Source organism: Hippocampus comes, unplaced genomic scaffold, assembly GCF_001891065.2.
Source record: "Hippocampus comes isolate QL1 unplaced genomic scaffold, H_comes_QL1_v1.1 scaffold378, whole genome shotgun sequence".
Classification (NCBI taxonomy): Eukaryota; Metazoa; Chordata; class Actinopteri; order Syngnathiformes; family Syngnathidae; genus Hippocampus; species Hippocampus comes.
This window is the reverse complement of record NW_017806061.1, coordinates 31,827-50,780: the sequence shown is the minus strand read 5'-3', so window position 1 is coordinate 50,780 and position 18,954 is coordinate 31,827. Positions and strand designations below refer to the sequence as shown.

The 18,954-nt window shown below is 51.6% G+C and overlaps 2 protein-coding genes across 2 annotated transcripts in view; both read right to left on the bottom strand.

Moving 5' to 3' along the window:
• Window positions 1-12,807, bottom strand: part of LOC109529782 (CD81 antigen) — a 14,367-nt gene extending 1,560 nt beyond the window's left edge. The window contains exons 1-6 of the mRNA XM_019893223.1: window positions 12,604-12,807; window positions 6,992-7,106; window positions 1,645-1,742; window positions 1,474-1,548; window positions 1,039-1,161; window positions 491-589 (exon numbers count right to left, since the gene is read on the bottom strand). Coding sequence (XP_019748782.1) covers window positions 491-589; window positions 1,039-1,161; window positions 1,474-1,548; window positions 1,645-1,742; window positions 6,992-7,106; window positions 12,604-12,669 — 576 coding nt within the window. The 5' untranslated portion in view covers window positions 12,670-12,807. The remainder of the gene's footprint in view (window positions 1-490; window positions 590-1,038; window positions 1,162-1,473; window positions 1,549-1,644; window positions 1,743-6,991; window positions 7,107-12,603) is intronic.
• A 2,244-nt stretch (window positions 12,808-15,051) lies between these two features.
• Window positions 15,052-18,954, bottom strand: part of LOC109529786 (tryptophan 5-hydroxylase 1-like) — a 9,493-nt gene continuing 5,590 nt past the window's right edge. The window contains exons 6-11 of the mRNA XM_019893226.1: window positions 17,318-17,380; window positions 17,144-17,216; window positions 16,900-17,026; window positions 16,736-16,831; window positions 16,248-16,381; window positions 15,052-15,527 (exon numbers count right to left, since the gene is read on the bottom strand). Coding sequence (XP_019748785.1) covers window positions 15,350-15,527; window positions 16,248-16,381; window positions 16,736-16,831; window positions 16,900-17,026; window positions 17,144-17,216; window positions 17,318-17,380 — 671 coding nt within the window. The 3' untranslated portion in view covers window positions 15,052-15,349. The remainder of the gene's footprint in view (window positions 15,528-16,247; window positions 16,382-16,735; window positions 16,832-16,899; window positions 17,027-17,143; window positions 17,217-17,317; window positions 17,381-18,954) is intronic.

The window sequence follows — 18,954 nt, the reverse complement described above, 5'->3', positions numbered from 1 at the left end:
GCCCAGAATCTTTGGAGGCGCGCCAGGGGCCATCGGGGGACGCATCAAACGCTCGGCGTTTGGCTCACGTCGGACTCGCCTTGCGGCTTCCGCGGCACGCGCGCCATGTATCGTATCATCAAACATCCGCGGCGACTCTCTCTGAACTCTTTTTGCTGCTTTTCAAGCCGTCGGCGAAAGTCGGCGAACCTCCATGATGGAAAATAGCCCCAATTATCAGGATGAGCGTTCACTGCTTTACTAACAATGGAAATATGTCGACTAACGCTTCACCCAGAAACAGACATGGATGTACTGTACAGACATGCACCCGCCCCCTTTTGCTGCTGCTGTTGTTTTTTTTTTTGTTTTTTTTGGAGGTATCCGGTTTGGGATTCGGTACTGGCAGATTCCTAAAACCAAAGACTCCGATTCGGGTGCCAAAAAGTGCGATCGGAACTTCCCGAGGAGCGTGATGACGACTTTTGTTTGCGGTGTGTTGTGAACTTACGACAGAAGTTCCAGAGCTGGGACAGAGGTCGGTGACGCCGAGCATGTCGGTAAATTGGGTCAGAATGGACGTGCCTTCACCCTTGCCGCAGCAGCTCAGCTAAAAAAAAAAGAACCAAACCAAAACAACAACAACAAAATAACGCAGCAACTCCAAAAACACTTTCATCATCATCGTCATCGACTTGCGAGCTTTTCCACATACAAGCCGTCGAATTTTATCGTGAGCTGACAGTGAAAATGTAAAGTTAGCTCGCTAGCTATGGTGGCAGCGACCGAGCAACAGTTTGCCAGGTACGATTCGTATACCGCCAAACTAAAACGCAAAACGAAAACAAATGCCACCGCGGCGCGTATTGTGTCAAAGTCTGTTGGTTAGCTTAACGCGACACATCATGGGAAAAGCCTTATAGGCAGGCTACCAAACGTGTCCTCAATATAGCGATCTTTTAGTTTGTTTGTTTGTTTTTTGTGGCGCGGCAGCAATAGGCCTGCGTCCATTTCCACGAGGATCTGCCAGACGCGCGTCGGCGGCGCGGCCGTCCGTACCGTCTCGTGGAAGACTTTGAGCACGGAGGCGACCGCCCTCTTCTTCTCCGTGTCGGCGGTGACGCTCTGCGTCATGGCCTTGTCGTAGATGGAGTCGTAGTAGTTGATCATCTCCTTGGAAACCTGACGTGCGCGACAACACAAAGTTGCTCGCGTCACAAAGTAGACACATGGGCGCACAAAAGCAAACAGACGCTCAACAAGAAAACCAAACCCCGAAGAGAGAGAGAGAGAGAGAGAGAGAGAGAGAAAAAAAAAAGGAATCTGGTCTCATTCTGTGACTGAACGATTTGGACACGGTGGAATGCCAAAATTAGGGAGGCTTTTACATGTCGATGTCATTCGACTTTGCCCGCCGCCGCAAGAACATGGATTCCAAAGCCGACTCGCTCAACATCCGCATGCCTCATGGAAAAAGCGTCGATGTGGTCTTACGGTGTCCTTGTGCATGAAGCCCCAGATCCCAGCCGCCACCTCGCAGGCAAACAGGATGACGAGGCAGGCAAAGAACTGAAGGAGAGCACAAACAAGACGAGACCGTCAACACGGACGGCAACGCGGGGCTTCTTGGGAGACGTATGCGGCGGCGGTGGCGTTCCGACTGACCGTTCCCAGCAGACATTGCGACTCCTGGATGGCGCCGTAGCATCCCAGGAAACCCACCACCATCATCACTGCGCCCACCGCAATCAGGATGTGCACGCCTGGAAAACACGCCCGCAACACAAAAACGCACATGTTAACCTACCGCCGGACGTTTGGAGTTTTGAAACGAAACCCGCGTCCATTTAATGTGAGTATAAATGTGCAAAAAAAAAAAACACAACAACCCCAAAACAGACGCTTTGCAGGAGCGCAGAACCGAGAAACGTTGGATGAGAGGGATTCCGAGCGATGCGTGTCATGCTCTCTAACGGTCAACAGGGGGTGCAGTGCAGTTTAGTTTGCGAGGGTGAGTCATATCTCAGTTATGCTCACAGGAAGTCGTTTTCTTTCTCCTCCCCCCTTCCCCTTTCTCACTTTCCTTCCTTCTCTTTCTTTCTTTGCCTCCCAAAAGTTCCACAAGTAGTAGAGCCAACAAGGAAAATCGAAAAGAGGGCTCATCATGAGCAAATTCATGTTCCAAAAATGAGCCAACGCCGTCTTGCTTGGCAGGTTAGCGTCGCGACGGTTAGCATTTGAGCAATTCTCATCGGAGACGGCGAGTGTCGAGCGAGCGCTTTTCTACCTCGGGTACCGCAAGCTGTTGACACCGTGACCACCCCCGTACCTTGCTCAAGGACACTTTGACAGGAGTACCTGACAACGGCGACATTGTTGCGTCCATAACAATCTTCCGTTGCGCTTTCTTTCCTCGGGTGGCCAGCTTGCTCTACCGAATACGTCAACTGTTAGCATGCGATCTCAGCAGACGAGACCTGACCGGCGAAACAAGAGATGTTCCGTCATTCATTCGACCGGACCGCGGTCAACGGCTTTTACACGTCAGTGCTCGTTTTTCGACGTCGTGTCCAACATGACCATCGTAACGAGACGCACGGGGAAAAAAAATTGCCCAAGGCCCCATGGGCAAACTTGAACAGGAAGTCAGCCATTTTGATCGAAAGCAGAAACGCAAATTCTAATTGGAAAGACAGAAAAATAATCATTTGACCATCACAGCGAGATGCCTCGCAGTGTCTCAAGGGCCCATGAAGGAAATTGAACAGGGAGTCGGCCATCTTGAGCCAATTCCGGGGCTGGCGTTTTGACAAACTGCGACTGGGAAGCGCGGCATCGACGCGCGATGATCATTTGGAGGATGCGCCTCCAAAAAAGGGGGCGGCGGACCCCATTTTCTCGTATGGGTGAAAGAAGAGCAACGATGACGTCGCTGTGGTCGCAAGCGGGGGGGCGGGCCATCCTCATCCTCCCCTTCGTCATCATTAGCCGCGCTTGTCAGGCGTAATTCGATTGCGGCTCGGCATCCCCGCTCTGTCTGCAGAGCCACTCACACTAATGCTCATTTTCTAAATCGATACCTTGGCCAAAAGCCCCGCTGCCGTCTTTCACGACCCACCGCCCCTCCCCCTGCTGCCATAATTCCATTTTCCTTAAGCGTCCTTTCCTGTCCGTCGTGATTGAATCTGCCTCCCGGTGCCCCGCCGCGCCGTTGCCCGCTTCCGGTCGTCCCGCAGCATCTGCTCACCGACTCCTGAGAGAGCGTGGAGCGAAGGAGGCTGTTCATATGCAAACGGACGAGCGAAAGAGGCTGCGGCACGCGCGGCTCGGCTCGGCCATCGCCGATGACCCCGAGGCGAGACTCAACGCGGCACAGAAAGTCAAACCGCGCCCGGTGGCGGATGGAATCGTATTTGGCTAATCCCGCTAAGTCTTGCCAGCCTAAGAGCGAACGCCAAAGGCGCCGTGGAATGTGCCGCCGGCCTTAGTGCTCACAAAAAAACATTTCATGACGATTTAAACTCAACCCGGTGAAATATTTAACGTCCAAGCAGTCTTGAGTGCAGCGTAGCTTCGACCGAAACTCGCGCTAAGCAAACAGCTTAGAGCTAAGTTCGCAAAAAAAAAAAAATGGCGGCGGTATGAACCATGTTGTTGACAAAAATATTGCAGTTGCTGCACGCAGGAAAAAGTTTTGTCGGGGGGGCCTAACGCGAGTCCGCGATCTAGCCCACAGGTGGCTGAACCGACACGAAATCCTTTCTCCAGATGTGTTGAGCTAGCCACAATTAGCCCGCTATTGTTACAAGACACAATGCAAGAGCCGCAAGACCTCTTCGCTTCTGCCGCTTCCCGTTTCCTGTGACGTCGCAGGCGCGATTTGGAAAACAGATGTTCAAAGTTCCCATTTTAGCTTCGCTCTGTGTTTTTTGGCCACGTTTTGAAGAAATACTCGACAGAAAGTTGGCAAGCGTGCGGACGAAGGCGGAAGATCCCGCGTTATTGTGCTTCGGTCGATCTGTCGCGGAGTATTTTCGAGCAAGCGTTGACTTTTACTCTCTCCGTTGAAAAACAAGCATCTGGAATTCAGCGTTTTCTTTCAAGACGGTGCCGTCACACGACACGAGGGAGGGAAGAGAGCGAATTGGTCCATTTTCCCTTGGTGGTTTCCTCACTTTTGTTGCCAGCGGTTTTCCACATTGGCTGCGTGTGGAGCTATTTGGAAGGGGGGGGGGGGCACTACATTTGGACTCTTGTACCAGATGGACACAGATGACTTCATTTTACATGAAATGACATTTCTTCAGTGGAGTACAAAGTCCAATGTCTGGCTATCATACAATATTTGCAAAAACATGCAGGGTGGACTCTTACGTCCATGGCAATGCCCACCATGCTATGAGGTAGGCCGCAGAGCGCGAGTACTTTTGCCACTCTCCTCCGTCTCCACTTTGGCGGTGGAGCCCAACGGCGGCGCGAGTTTGTTTCAGTGATGCTAATTGGCAGCACGCCGCGCGCCAGAGCGGCGGGGAGGGGGGGCGGGGGCTCACCGCGGCGCATCCAAATGGCAGGCTAACAACCTCCGACCGCGTCCCCCCCCATGGAGACGCGTCTCGACGCTCGGCCGCCATCCTGGAAGCGGAGATTTTCGGGGCGTGGCCCGCTCGGAAGCCGCTCGCCGTTTGTCCCAAACACTAAAAGCCTCGACAGTCAAGAAAAACAAACAAAACAAACCGCAATATTTTGGCCGGATATACGGAGAATTCCTGACAATCTTGCAAGGGCAGCTGGGCTGACAGAATTGATCGCCGTCTGCGAGGGAATGTTTGGCGTTTGGACTTGACACAACATTTTCACGCTCATACTTCCATTCCTACTACTGAAGCGCCCAACGGGGAAGCCGCAATGCAAATGAAGTCCGCTCGAAAGACGGGAGGGGGCGGGGTCTTTTCGACATTTCAGCTCCCGCCTCCTCATGCGAGCGGCGCATGGAGCGGCTCCTTTGGATGATGGATTTTGGGTCCCGGGGTGTCACTGGCATCGTGACAACGGCTTGCAACGACAATATCAACGCCCCAAACACGGTCCGGTAAGAACTCAGCCGTTCGGCCGCGACGCGCTGCCGGCAAACGCGTTGAGGTCCACAGATGAATTGGTCAGGGGCGGTTTATTTTGAAGTCAACCTTCTCACCGCGTTGGCGTGTTCTTGTCATGATGCGGAAGGTTCGACTTGTGCCAGACACCCGCCGTGTAAATAGGCGGGGACTTGGAAGCAAAAGCGAGGAACGTGAAAATGTTCAAAATGTTCAAGTACTGCGCTAAGCGGACATAACGACACCGCCCTGACCCGTCATGAGGCCGATCTCGCGACCGCAGCGGAGCACGCCAACGGCAGATGAGATCAGATGACGTCACGTGTCATCGGGTGAGCAGAGATCTCCGTTCGTTGGCAATTCGACTGACCAAGTCACCAAAGAGGCTCGGCGTCATTTACGGTTGGCTAACCTGAAAATCCAACGACACTTGGACTTCATTTTGTTCTTTCTTTCACCGGCCTCAGCCTCACGCCTACGGGCGCCCCCCCGTCTACTCCCCGTTTGCCATCGCACGACGTTTCAAGGTGGGAAAAAGAAGCGGATTGGGATGACGTCATCGCCGTCGGAGCAGCACTCTGAACACTCGCGGCCACTGTCCAATGATCGACGGGAGCGTTTTTCCAAATCCGCGCCTTGCATTCCTCACCGATTTCAAAGCACGTCAAGCGCTTTTCGCATCCCCGCTAACGAGGCGGCCCAAGTGCTCTCGACCGCGTGGCTGGCGGGAACCCGCAAAGTGCCGGTTGGGCACAGGAAATGACACATCCACTTAAGAGGAACTTGTGACTCATCCGACGTCGCCCGCCAAGTGACGCGGGCAAAAAGGGAGCCGTCCGTCGCCCAAGCCGGAGACCCGCTCGCGCCACCGTGATCATTTCCGGGCAGCGGTGCGACGGCGTCGCCGAGGGATGAGGAGGACGGCCTGTTTGGGTGAAGGTGTGGGGGAGGGAAGGAAGTGGGAGGAGGAAAAAAAAAATGGAAGAAACGGACGGCGTGACTCGCATGCTAACCGCCAGCAGATGGGGAAGAGAGAGAGAGAGAAAGAGACGCTGGAAAGAGAGAGAGAGAGAGAGAGGGGGCCACAGTGGAAAGAAGGAGGGAAAACTTTCACGTAGGGGGGGGGGGCGGGGCCCGTGAGGAATTTTTTCCGACACCAACGAGGCCTTCTCTCTTCTCCTCGGCTGTCCCTAACGGGGCCACGCCATCATTCCTCCATCACAAGACACCAAAACAAAAGTGGTTTCCAAGGCATTGACCTCGGGGCGGCGCCCCCCCCCCCCACCCCCCCCCGCCCCTCGTTAACGCGACACGCATCGAGCCGGTCATATGACAACAACGCTCACGAGGCAGTGACAAAGCAGGGTGCAAACATTTGGCGGCGCTCCTCCATCTTCCGAGAGGCCCGGACGGCACACGCAGACGATGGCGGCGAGCGACGCCTTTGAAGGAACCGGACCGAGGGCAGAAGCCGGATGGCGTTCATTTGAAAGGGGGGCGGGGGGGCCGATGCAAGACGACGTCACAAATTCAAGTTTTTGCCCGCGCCGCGGCGGAACAATTTTCCCGCAAAAGCCCAAGCGGCTTTGCATACGGACGGCGGCGCTTCAAGCGGCCGTCAAAACGCGCCATCGCGACTTCCCGCGCGGACGTTCGGCGCGGAACTGATGACCACCGGCCTCGGGCCGAGCTCGTCCATAACGGACGTCACGTTTGTCTTCCTCGACGAGAGCGCCGCCGCAGGCGATGCCGTCCACTTATCAGGCCCATGAATGATTGATGCGGCTTCGGCCCGCACTCAAACGCGGCCCCCGAGGGTGCTTGAAAGACGTCCGCCGGACCCACGGCCTCGCTTCGCCGGCGTGAGTCCGAAGGATGCCGGCGAGCGGCGGAAAGGGTGCGAGAGAGGAGGCACGTACTGATGTAGAAGGTGCTGGGCGCCTGCTGTCCATCATAGTTGATCTCCAGCAGGCTGCTGGTCTGCGGGTCGTGACGCAGCCACAAGGCCACGCCCAGGATGACGCAGCCCGCCAGCTGAAACACAGCGAGGAGAACGGGTTAGATGGCCTTCCTCCTCGGTGGCATTGCACCGTTGCGAGTGAGCCCCCGAGCGACCCGAGCGACACCGCTTGATGTCGAAATGTCCACCGTTTTGTCTTTTGCGTCGTACGGGAAACCTCACGTGAGCGTGACAGATCGACATCTTGAAGCGAGCGTGCGGCCTTGCTCTTATTTGGAGAACCGTGAGAGCGAGCGTCTCCTTTTGACTTCCGCAAAATGATGGCAGATGCCAATCTCCTGCTTTTTTTTTTTTTTTTTGAAAGGGGGTGTGGCCAAGAGAATGAGAACAGGCGCTAAACAACACCTTCAAAGTGTGGGTTTCTCCCCCACCCGCCAGCCTTAAATGTGTGGCAAGGGTGGAAGGATATTTTGGAAACCATTTCTTCGGCAGTGGTACCTTGACACACGCATGGCCAACTTTTTCAAGTTACAACATGGCAAGTGTAAAAGTCACACATAAATCGGCTTGATTGTCATAACCCGCTGAAGTTTATTGTAAAATTAAGCCACCTGTTAAGTATTTGACCAACGCGCACACACACACAACAAAAGACATATTTGAACACAAATGGTGGCGCAAAACAGCGAGAGAGCATATTACTGGCACAAGGCAGACTCTTTGTGTCCACCCCACCCGTTTCTCATCCGCACCAAGAGGGCGTCGACGCCGTGACGACGCAGCGTCTGCTCCGCCCTCGGCCCGACTCCCTCGCCGTTTTGCGGCGCGGGCGCCATTCCAGAGCGAAGGGCCACCGTTGCCCGGAAACTCCCACGTGGGAGTTTCCGGCGAGACGCCTCGGAGGTCCACAAGAAGCTCGGCATGTAAACACGCCGCCTTGTAAACTTGCGCCATTTATTTATAGCGGAGAAAGCCACTCAAGCGCTCCAATTTGGGGGCCCAACATCATTTTCTGGAAAGCTCTGCCGCTCGAGCTTTTGTCGCAAGGGCCCCATTTTGGGGCGTTTCTTTTTTTCTTCAAGGGCCAGCTCATTTGTCGGCGAGACACAAAAAGAAGGTGACATCGTGGATGTCACAATGTATCCCCCCCCCCGCCACCCCTCCCATTTGGTGGGAGTAACACCCAAACTCGAGGAGCAGCACGTATGAGGACAATTTTACCACTGTGCGATTTTCCCCCTCAAATGTGTGATTGCTATTGAATATGCCTCAATTTTTTTTTTGTTTTGGTCAAGGTCAGTTGGAGCGCCGATTCATTTGTGCCCACTGGGCCGCTTGTCGTTGGATTCATTGCCTTCATCTCTGTTGATTAAAGCAGAAGATTTACCGTCGGGAGGCTGAAATCCGAGGATTCGGACAATGGCTCTCAACCGTGACTCGTTTGTCAAGAGTTGTCAATTGATCGCGGAATCATTTTCACACCCCCGGTTGGAACGTCGTCGTTCGCGGACTGATAACATAAGACACGACAGCAAACAATCTCCTTCACTCCGGCGACCTTCCGTGCCGCCTTCGTTCATGATCCAAAGTCTCTGCCCCCCCCCCCCAATATTTGTATTGATTGATCTTTATTTTGCTGCGGTGTCAGCCCCCCCCCATTTTCCGTGAAGTGAATGTTTGTCAGCGTTTCTCAAGAGCGCGTTGAAAGAGTCGTTCATGACGTCGTCTCGGCTGGATTACTGGGAGGCGCTTTGCTCGCCTGCACATACTGAACAGTACGCAGCGAGCATGTAGTTGCCACACATGCGTGTTTGGATGGATGGCGCTATTTCTGGAATTTGTCTTCTTTTAGGTGTGCTGTCAATGTGCGATTTCTCCACGAACAAAGACCTCTTCTAGTCTACTTTCTTTATTCTCTCTCACCCCCCCCACCCCATTTTTTTGAAAAACACCCATGCGGCTCATTTGTACACCAAGCGGCGCAAAGACGAACACAAGCTGATTGGTCCACCATCTGTTGCTCGCGCATTCCACAGCGTGTTGAAAGGGGGGGGGGGGGGTTCCTCACATCGGAGCGAACGTGCGCTCTTCGAGGGGAAAAGACCCCTCGAGCAAGACGTGAGCGCCACCGGTGGCGACCAAGACGTCAAATGGCCCAATAGCAGCGCGGCTGCTTCAAACATGACCAAGCTGGGATCTATTTCAGGAGGAGGGGCGGAGGGGCGGGGCGGGTAACAGAATGCGGGGCATGTCGGCGGAGGAGTGGGGGATGGGGCGCGGCCTCCCCCTTACCATTAGACCCCCCCCCCCCTCCGCTCCGTAGAGGGTTCCCTCCTGCCGGCGCCACCTCTTAACCCTCTCAGTGTCCGCCAGGCGTTGATTTATGGACGGTTCGGCGGTGGCTAATAATGCTAAAAGCTCTCGGGTGGGCCAGCCCGCGAAGAAGCCAGACGGGATCGGGCCAGCGCGGCGGCGGAGTCCCATCAAGCGATGACGGCTTTGGCCTCATCGAAGAGCATTTTGCTCCCGAGGCGTGGAAAGCCGTTTTTTCGCCCACTTTTTGTTGTTGTTGTTGGTTTGTTTTATCGTCACGATTGTGCCGCCGCCGCCAGGGGGCGCTCCCGAGCTTTTGGCATGACGCAAAAGTATTGGCCCAAATCCCTCAAAATGCTTCCCAAAGTCAACATGGAGGACGCGGGCACATTTGAACAATCCGAGAGCCCAAAAGGAGTCTGGCAAAATCCCCAAATAACTCCATTCAATGAAATATGAGCACGGCAGTTCGCGTTTCGGGTTGATTTGGAAGGGACAAGGCACGTGACCGAGCAGCGGTCGCACACCTGCGCAACTGCGAGCGTCGAGCTCGTTCCCCTTCCTCGTCCCTATGGCGGGGGAACGTAAAACGGAACATTAGCAACAAAAACATGCTTCCGTCATCCAAATTCAAAAGTGCTGCCGTCTCAAATAAGGATTTACACATCCATCATTGACGAGCAAAATGTGCGAGGAAGTCCGGATGTTCAGCATAGAGGAGACACGTGCATCTTTTCTCTCGCTCGCTTGCTCGTTCTGAAGTCATTTAAGCTGCGACGGGACAGGGAGCGATGGCGGGAAGCGCCGCCGTGCCGTCTGTCGCTTTAATTGCTCGCCTGAGCGCAACAAACGCCATTTCTATTTGCCACACCGCCGCATATGGAAAGACGCGCTGGCCATGTGAATTCGCACCCGTTGGACCCTCGTGATTCAAGGGCGCGGCAACCAAGCCCGTCAAGACCGAAAATCAGCCAATAATGGACTCTCCCTCGAACCGCCATACATGTGTGCGTGTGTTTTGAATCAGAAATAAGACTGAGTAAATGGGCGAGTGCATTTAAAAAAAAAAAGGGGGCGTGACACTCAAAAAAGCGACGAAGCAGGGGACTGGATCAAAAACAGAAGATGCGTGCATTTTATTTGCGAGTGATGAATGCAATCGATGTTTGACCAAGTACTGTCGGCTCCTCAAAGACGTCTTTTTCAGGTGGCACGTCGACAAAGACACAAATAATACGACAATTAAATTAAGCTGACAATTAAACTGAAAATATGGTCAACTCTCTTTCCGCTGCTGGCTGCAACGTGGTTCTCACGAGTTCTGATTTCAACTTTGGCATTGTTAGCCTCCGAGTATAATAACAGCATATAATAGCCCCCCCCAAAAAAAAAAAAAGTCATGTGTGGATTGGAAAGCTTTGATCAAGTGCAATCAGGACTTGTTCCGTTCTTAGTTGGACCTGATTGCTGTGTTTGATCGACTCCGACAGCCATTTGTGGTCGGGAGATCTTGTTGCTCTTTTATGTCTCACGTGAAAGGTGGCACTTTGCACTTTTGACCCTGCTGGCTGGCAAGTGCGAGGCGACCGAACCCCGTCGGATCACACACGTGGCACCCGGTCTTCAGCCTCGATACGTTACCCTTGTTATTTTCGTCAATTCAGAAGAAGACACCTCACAGCAGTGGGGAGATACACTAGCGGTTGCGCGTCCGCACGCACACGCACACACACACACACACAAGGTAACACAAACTGTGGAAAGAAGGAATCAGTGATGACTCAGTGGGAAGACTCACAAAATGGCAGTGACGACCAAACCTGACTTTTTGCAACACGCACGTATGCTCAATCTTTGTGTGTGCGCATGGCAACAATAACAGGACAGACTTCGTACTGGGGCGTGAACAACTTCAGCATCCATAAATGCTTCTTTTAGTTGTCTTGACGCACATGCGTGCCCACACCTCTGCAGCATGTGGTCAAGACAACACACACACACACACGCACACGCGCGCACACACACACACACACACACACACACACACACACACACACACACACACACACAAGCAGAATTATACTGTCCCTGCTTCAAAATGGGAGGGGCAAAAAGCAACATGACAATTTGTCCCGTTGCACAGCAATTCACAATTTGTTTATGTCAGCTTTCCATGATATTTCTCTCCTCACACACAAGTGGCAAACAACAAGACGTCAATATCCGACGTGGGGGGACGTGGGCGTGGCCAGAGGCGTCTGACGTCATGGGAAACGCATGCAATGTTGTATTTTTGTGCGAAAATGAAGGTTGCAATGTCAGGATTTGCGCCAAGACAACAACAAACACACACGCGCGCGCGCACGAGGCCACATTATCAGGACAACGCACAACAATCTCACAATGGAACACGCGCACACTGAAACACACTCCCTTTTTTCATTCACACACACATTAAAACATACTTACACTCATACACACTGAAACTCACTCCCTCGCAAGGAAATTGGGGAAGGAGATGGGAAACACCAATGCATTACGTATACGCGCGCGCACATACAGTAATGCGTCCACTCATTCGCACAGTCACGAAGACTCACTGTGTAGCATATTTCACTAAATTAAGGGGGGTGTCAGGGCTTGGTCCGCACTTTAACTGGAGAATACGAACGCCGAGCACGCACGCACACAAACACTCGCGTACACACACAGGCGCACAGCATTTTGTGCTTAAATCAAAGGCAGTGTGTCAAAGGCTTGCGCCACATAAAAACAAAAAACAACCCCCCCCCCCCCACACACATACACACAAACGCGCGCGTGATCCCAGATCGTTTAAATTCAAAAAAAAAAAAAAAAACGATGGCCCGGATAATTGAAGTGCGACAGTTGAAGATCGCGAGCTAAGGCCACCAAATGGCGTCGGCGTGAAGCTCCACGCGGAATAAGACGTCCGATTTTTATCGCCACGTGAATTCGCACAGCGATAAATCCAAGTGTGCCCCCCCCCCTCACGCCCGCAACGCCTTCTTGGTTTCATCCTTTCATTTTTGAGGGGCTCGCCTGCTTTCGGATTTTGACTTGCACGCGCTAGCCGGAGCCTCGCAGGCTTTGTCCGGCCCCGAACCGAACGACGCATAGAAGAAGAAGAAGAAGGAGGAAAATAGGGTGGTGGGAGGCGGACCAACCGCGCGCAAGCAAAATGTGGCCTTCAAGAAAAACAACAAGAGCAACACGGTCGGTTGTTTGGTAGCTCACCCAAAAGATGAAGTTGAAGAAGAAGAGCAGGTACTTGATACATTTGGTGCAGCCCTCGACGCCCATGCTGATGGGGATTCGGCAGACGACTTGACTTAACGGGACGGTGGCGAGTCAAATGGCTCCACACAAGAAGACGGAGGAGAAGACAACACCCAAAGCGAGCAACTGCTCTGGAGACCCCAGTTCTCCCCGTCGCCCCCCCCCCTCCCTCTCCCGAGACCCTCCAGCCAATCCAAGGCCCGCCTCGCCGGGCCTTTTCCGGGCACGCCCCTCCCATTCAAAGCGTTCGTGGGTGATGGCTCTTCCGGCCATTTTACCTTCGCTTCTCCCTGTTTTGCCGAAGTTAAATGCATTCATTCGTTTTCTATGCCGCTTATCTTGTCATCTGGGGTCACGTAGATATGCCGACGACTGTTTATGGATGTATTTAGAGCCCAAGTTGGCCGTACGGAGCACAGAACCGTCATACTACAATTCCCAGATTGCACCGCGATAGCGCCTCGCCCCTCTCATGCTGCCAAAATTTCAACGATTTGCCCCATTTCAAGATATTTATTCGTTTTATATGCTATTTGTGACGTCACCTGGGCCACATAGATATGCCGGCGACTGTTCTTGGATGTATTTAGAGCCCAAGTTGGTCGAACGGAGCACGCAACAGTTAGACTACAATTCCCAGATTGCACCGCGACAGCGCCTCGCCCCTCATGCGCCAGAAATATCACTGATTTGCCACATTTCAAGATATTTAGTTGTTTTATATGCTGTTTTTGACGTCACTTGGGGCCACGTTTATATGTTTATTATGTGTTTATGGATATATATATAGCGCCTAAATTTCCCAAACGACGCACACCCCTCTTATACTTCAATTCCCAGATTGCACCGCGATAGCGCCTCGCTCATCAGCCAGCCAAATGGTCTAGGAAAGGAATTCCTCTGGATTTGGCAGCACACGTCAAAGGTGAGTAGGAGGCCACCCTATATACAGGAGTGTGAAAAAGTGTTTGTCCACTTCCTGATTTTTTTTTTTTGGGGGGGGGGGGGGGGGGGGTTTGTCACACTTAAATGTTTCAGATCATCAAACAAATGTAAATATCAGTCAAAGATAACACAAGTATACACAAAATGCAGGGAAAGTGTCAACTGGGCAGCACGTCTGCCGCACAACGCAGAGGTACAGGGTTCGAGTCCGGCTCCGGCCTTCCTATGTGGAGCTGGCATGTTCCCCCCGTGCCCTGCGTGGCTTTTCTCGGGGTGTTCCGATTTCCCCCGCCCCCCCCCCACAGTCCAAAAATATGCATGGTAGGTTAACAGAAGCCTCTAAATTATGATCTTAGTTATCCTGTTTGGCGCCCTCTACCGTCTTTGATCCTGATTTGTTGTTTTGCTTACTGTTGTATATGTTAGTTGCTCCATGTACAGCACTTTGTGTGCAGCGATGGCTGTTTGAAAGTGCTCTGTCAATACATTTGAGTTGAGTTGAGTTGAGTAAATTGTCCCCTGCTGTGATTGTGAGTGTGATCGGTTGTCTGTCTCGGTGTGCCCCTGCGATGGGCTGGAAACCAATTCAAGGGTTTACCCTGCCTGCATTTCCGTAGAACTTGCTGGGATAGGCTCCGGCTCGCTGGTGATACTAAAGTAGTTGAGAGAATGGATGGCAAATGTCACCTGAGTATGGTGTGTTTTTTGGGGTTTTTTTTTGTTTTTTTTTTGAAAGAAACATAATTTAGAGGGTGCTTGGATTCTTTTTTTAGGGGTGCTTCACCACCCCTAAAAGTGGGCTCGACATGTCTTTACTTGAGAGAATAAAGGTGTCTTTTTCGAAAAAGAAACCAAAGTAGCAAGCTATTTCCTGAGAATAAAATCCGATTATTTCCCCTGAGGAAAAAAAGCCTCATGATTTTACAGCAATTAGGATGTTTTTCAAAGAATGCCTATTTTGGGGGGAGACGCGGTTTAATTCAAGTGCTCAGTCTTCTGAGACTTATTTGATGTTTTCATTTTCTGCCGTGAGCGACAAGCACAATGGCAGCGTTCAGTGAGGGACGTTAGAGCGCCTCTGCAGTCCGCATCAGCAAACTCACTCGACGTCATCAGCCACTCTTAGCACAGTGACAAAAATAACAATTCTGCAGTTCGGGCGTTGATTTCAGCTTCATTTTATATTTCGTGCATGGCAACAATTACACTTGGACAACCGCCGACAAATTGTATCATCACATAGCGACAATGCACCTGACAGTCAAAACCACATTTTGGGTGTGTGTGTGTGCGTGTGTGGGGGGGGGGTCATTTTTTAAAAACACAAAATCATCACAGTCGTGGGAGAATAAAGTTGACATTTTCAGAAAGTCTTTTTTTTCAGCTAAAAAGTGAACAAAAACTCAGTGAAATAATTTTAAAAAAGACATCATTTTGGAGAAAAAAATTGCATTATTGTTCAAGTGGAGTATTATTATTTTTTTTTTTTTTAGAAAATCATGGAAAATGATGAGCTCAAAGTTGTCTTATTTGAAAAAAAAAATCTCTCAGGAACAGGGATGCACCACCCCGGCCCCATCTTTTTGGTTAGGAGAATTGTGCTAAAACATTAGTGAACAAGCATCCTATCTCAGTTCAAGATTTTGGATTGAATTGAATTGAATTGAATACAACTTTATTGTCCAACCCCCCCCCAAAAAAAAAATCGTGAGAATTTTCTCCAATGAAACTTTTGAACGGCGAGCAGCCTCACGTGAGCTCACACGGCGGCGCTGTGCCTGGCGAGTCTGTTGAGGGCGTCGTCCACCTCGTCCACTTGGCGGCGCGGATCTTGCACCGGCGTTCGGATGCCGCCGCCGTCCTGCAGCACGTCCACGCTCTGCGTGGACGCGTCGTAGCGCACCGAGAACGGCCGGCCGATGCGCTTGGCAAACTCCCTGCGAGCGCGCACAATCGCAAAAGGGACATCGCGAGAGTTAAGTCAGCAAAGTTTCATTTGGGATGGGAACGTTTGTCATCCTCTGAAAACATGCAGACAAAAAATATATATATTTCAGGGCGCAAAAAGATTTCTGCGCAAGAACTTTATGTGACGGTAAAGTAACATTTCAGAATCGAGGGTTTTTTTTTTTTTTTTGTCTTCTTCAAAAATCACAACCATTATTTTGTATGCTTTCACAAAGAAAGTTTTTGGGAACTAAAATGTCATTTCTCTGATGAAAAAGTCATCATTGTACAAGGTTCAAGTAACTGAATAATGTGGCGACTGTTATTTATTTGCCATTCTTCTTCTTTCGGGTTACTCTGAAATGAAAAAGGTCAAAATCATTTGACAAGAATGAAGTCTTGTTGAGAATGGAAGAAAAAAGTCATCATGTCGAGGGATCTGGCCTCTGAGCAACAAATCCTACAAGGCGAAAGTTCCGATTGGTTTGCTGTTGTTTAGTTCAAGACGCATTTTGGCTCAACTGTCGGTGCAATATTTGGAGAAGAAACCTTTTTTTTGTCGAGAACAAAGTTGCATTTTTATGAGCTCAAATTCCCCATTTTTTTTTTGTCAAGAACAAAGTTGCGTTTTTATGAGCTCAAATTTCCCGTTTTTCATGGCTAGCAAGTCATGATTGGAAAATTGGCTGACTTGTTTTCTTTTCACCCACCTCATCTTGTTCTTGGCGTCGTCGAAGGTTTGGGTGACAAAGTAGACGTTCTGGAAGGCGGTGATGACGCATTCCTCGTCGCACGTCAGCCGAGGATCGAACGGGCGCACGCGGGCCTCGCCTGACAGCGCGTGCTTGCTCGCCCGCCCGCCCGCCACAAAACCCCCAAAAATGGCCAAGAAAAGCAAAAAATGGCGCAAACATGAAAAGACTGCTCACCGGTGCATTTCCAGCAACGTGATTACGTTTGTGTGAAAATGTGCCAAACGCACGAATCGAAACATCTTCGGGTACTTCGTAGCGAACCGTCCAATGACAAAAGGACGATTGAAATAACGACAAATCATCTCCGGGTGAGTTCACGACTCCCCCAAAACCAACTTGGAAATCACAATTTTCAATCCGAATGGCGTCTGCGATGAAATGCAAACGGTGATGGCGAAAAGGTCGGCGCGGGCCGAGGTCGGAGCCGGCGGCGTTCGCCCTACCTTGAGCTCGCCGGCGGACGAGAGCAGGCCGGCCCCGTAGGCGCGAAGTCTTCCGTCCTGCTCGCAGAGTCCAAACTCCACCGTGAAGAAGTAACACTGCCGGGCCGGACGCAGCGGAGAGCTTCAGAGAGACGCCGGCCGCGCGGCGGCGCCTCGGCGCTTACCGTGGCCAGTTTGCGAACGGCGTCGTCGTCGGCGCCCAGCGACGCCAGACCCATCTCCTGCGAGAACTGCGCGAAGCTCGGCTCGGCCAGCAGCGGCACGTGGCCCAGCAGCTCGTGGCACACGTCCCTGCGGCGGCGGCGGCGATTGACACCGACGGCCCCCCCCCCCGGATATCAAAGACCCTTTCCACTTTTCAGCGGATGCCGAAAGGCACGTCGAGCGAGTTTGTGCGTTTGGACTCACGGTTCGGGTGTGTAGTAGGGGTCGGAGCTGTGGCGGATGTACTGGGTGCAGTGGAACACTCGAAAGGCCAACCCTGCCAAGAAAAAAAAAAGGGGGGGGGCAGAGGGGGGGGGGGATCGGTGAGGCCAGAAAGCATCCGAGAGCTGCGATCCAAAGTCATGACAAAGACACAACCTGCCAGGAAATCTCGGGGAGTCAAGTAGCCAGACACTGGACGAATGCTGAACCCCGAGCGCCCTGCGAACACACACACACACACACACACACACACACAAAATCAGTCCGTGTTTCTTTGAACGTTGACACAAAATTGCCTTGAATGTTCAGAAAATCAAGTGTGTTTGTCCAAGGCTGTCAACGTTGTTTTGACACAATCCCATCATGTACTTTGCGTCAGCTCCGTTCTTTTAAGAAGACATTTGTTCATATGTTTTGTCTCAGAGTCTTCAATGTCTTTTCCCAAAAAGTTCAGGTCAGACGTGGACTTTTGGGAGACCAAATTGCGCTTGTTTTTCCCATATTCCACACGCGCTTTATAGACCCAATTGCCTTTGAGCTTTGCAAAAAACGTGGACGTTTATCGACGAGTCCACGTTGTTTGATGTTTACAAACGCGTCGATTCGTTTCCAAAAAGTGAAAGAAAGGTCTTCAATCTTTACAAAATGGAGTATGAACGCGACGCAAGTTCCGGGCTGAATGGGCTCTGACATTGACAAAGTCTCGTTTGACTATGACTCCCAATTTTGTCTTTGATGTGAACATAAAAAAAAAAAAAACAAAACTCCACATGCTGATTTGAATGCTTCTAAACCACCCACGTTAGTCGAGGAAGACGACATTGTGTTCGATGTTGACGAAAACATCGACATTGGTTTGTCTTTTTTAATTTTATCTTTGATGTGGCATATCTCGGGCTAGTCGGACAAAATGGACTTTGACCTTGACAAAAACGTCTTTGTTCTTGATGTATTGTTTGTTGACGGCTTCAAAGCGCTCTCGGTGTTGACGGAACGTGAGCTTTGTTTTTTGAGACCTAAAAAAGCTGCACGCGGCTTTCGTTGAAGACTCGTTCCGCTTTGACGTCGACCAAAACCAAACGTCGGGCACGATCGTTAAAGACTCAAACTCATCTACGATGTGTCCAAAATCAGGTCTGTTGGGCGCGTCGAAGCCTCGGAATGATTGCCGATCTCGGTCTGATTATCGGATTTGTGAGTGTCGAGGAAGAGGCGATTTGTGGCGCCTTTGAGGAAGCGCGAGACGTCCTCCAACTGGGGGATGTTGTCTTCCTTGTAGTTGCAGTGTTGGGCCAGCAGGGGGAGGTTGTCCAGGAACTCCTTGCAGGCGTGGCCGGGGTAGAGTTGGTGGAGCTCGCGGAAGACCCGAGACCAGGTCTGCACCTCCTCCGGGGTGTAGTCCACGCGGGGGATCTGCTCACCGCTGCCAAATGATTAGGAACGCGGGTGACGACGGCTATGACAACGACGGCAACGGCGAATCAAAAAGGCTCCAACTTACTGTTTGTAGCTCCGAGCCAAATCGGCAAAGTAGCTCCTTCTTTTGCGGTAAATGCTGTCTTTAAATCCCTACAAAGACACCTCATTCGTTTTGTTAGAGTTTTTTTTGGGGGGGCCGTTCAGACCACACGTCGCTTTTGTTTTTTTGAGCCAAAACAAACCGGGTGGTCGGCGTCCAAGTCGGAGCCGTACATCAGAACCTGCTTGCAAAGGTCCAGATCGGAAATCTTCTTGGGGAACCACGGAATGGCACGCTGGTCTGAAATGAACATTTCCAAAACACGCGCTCAATT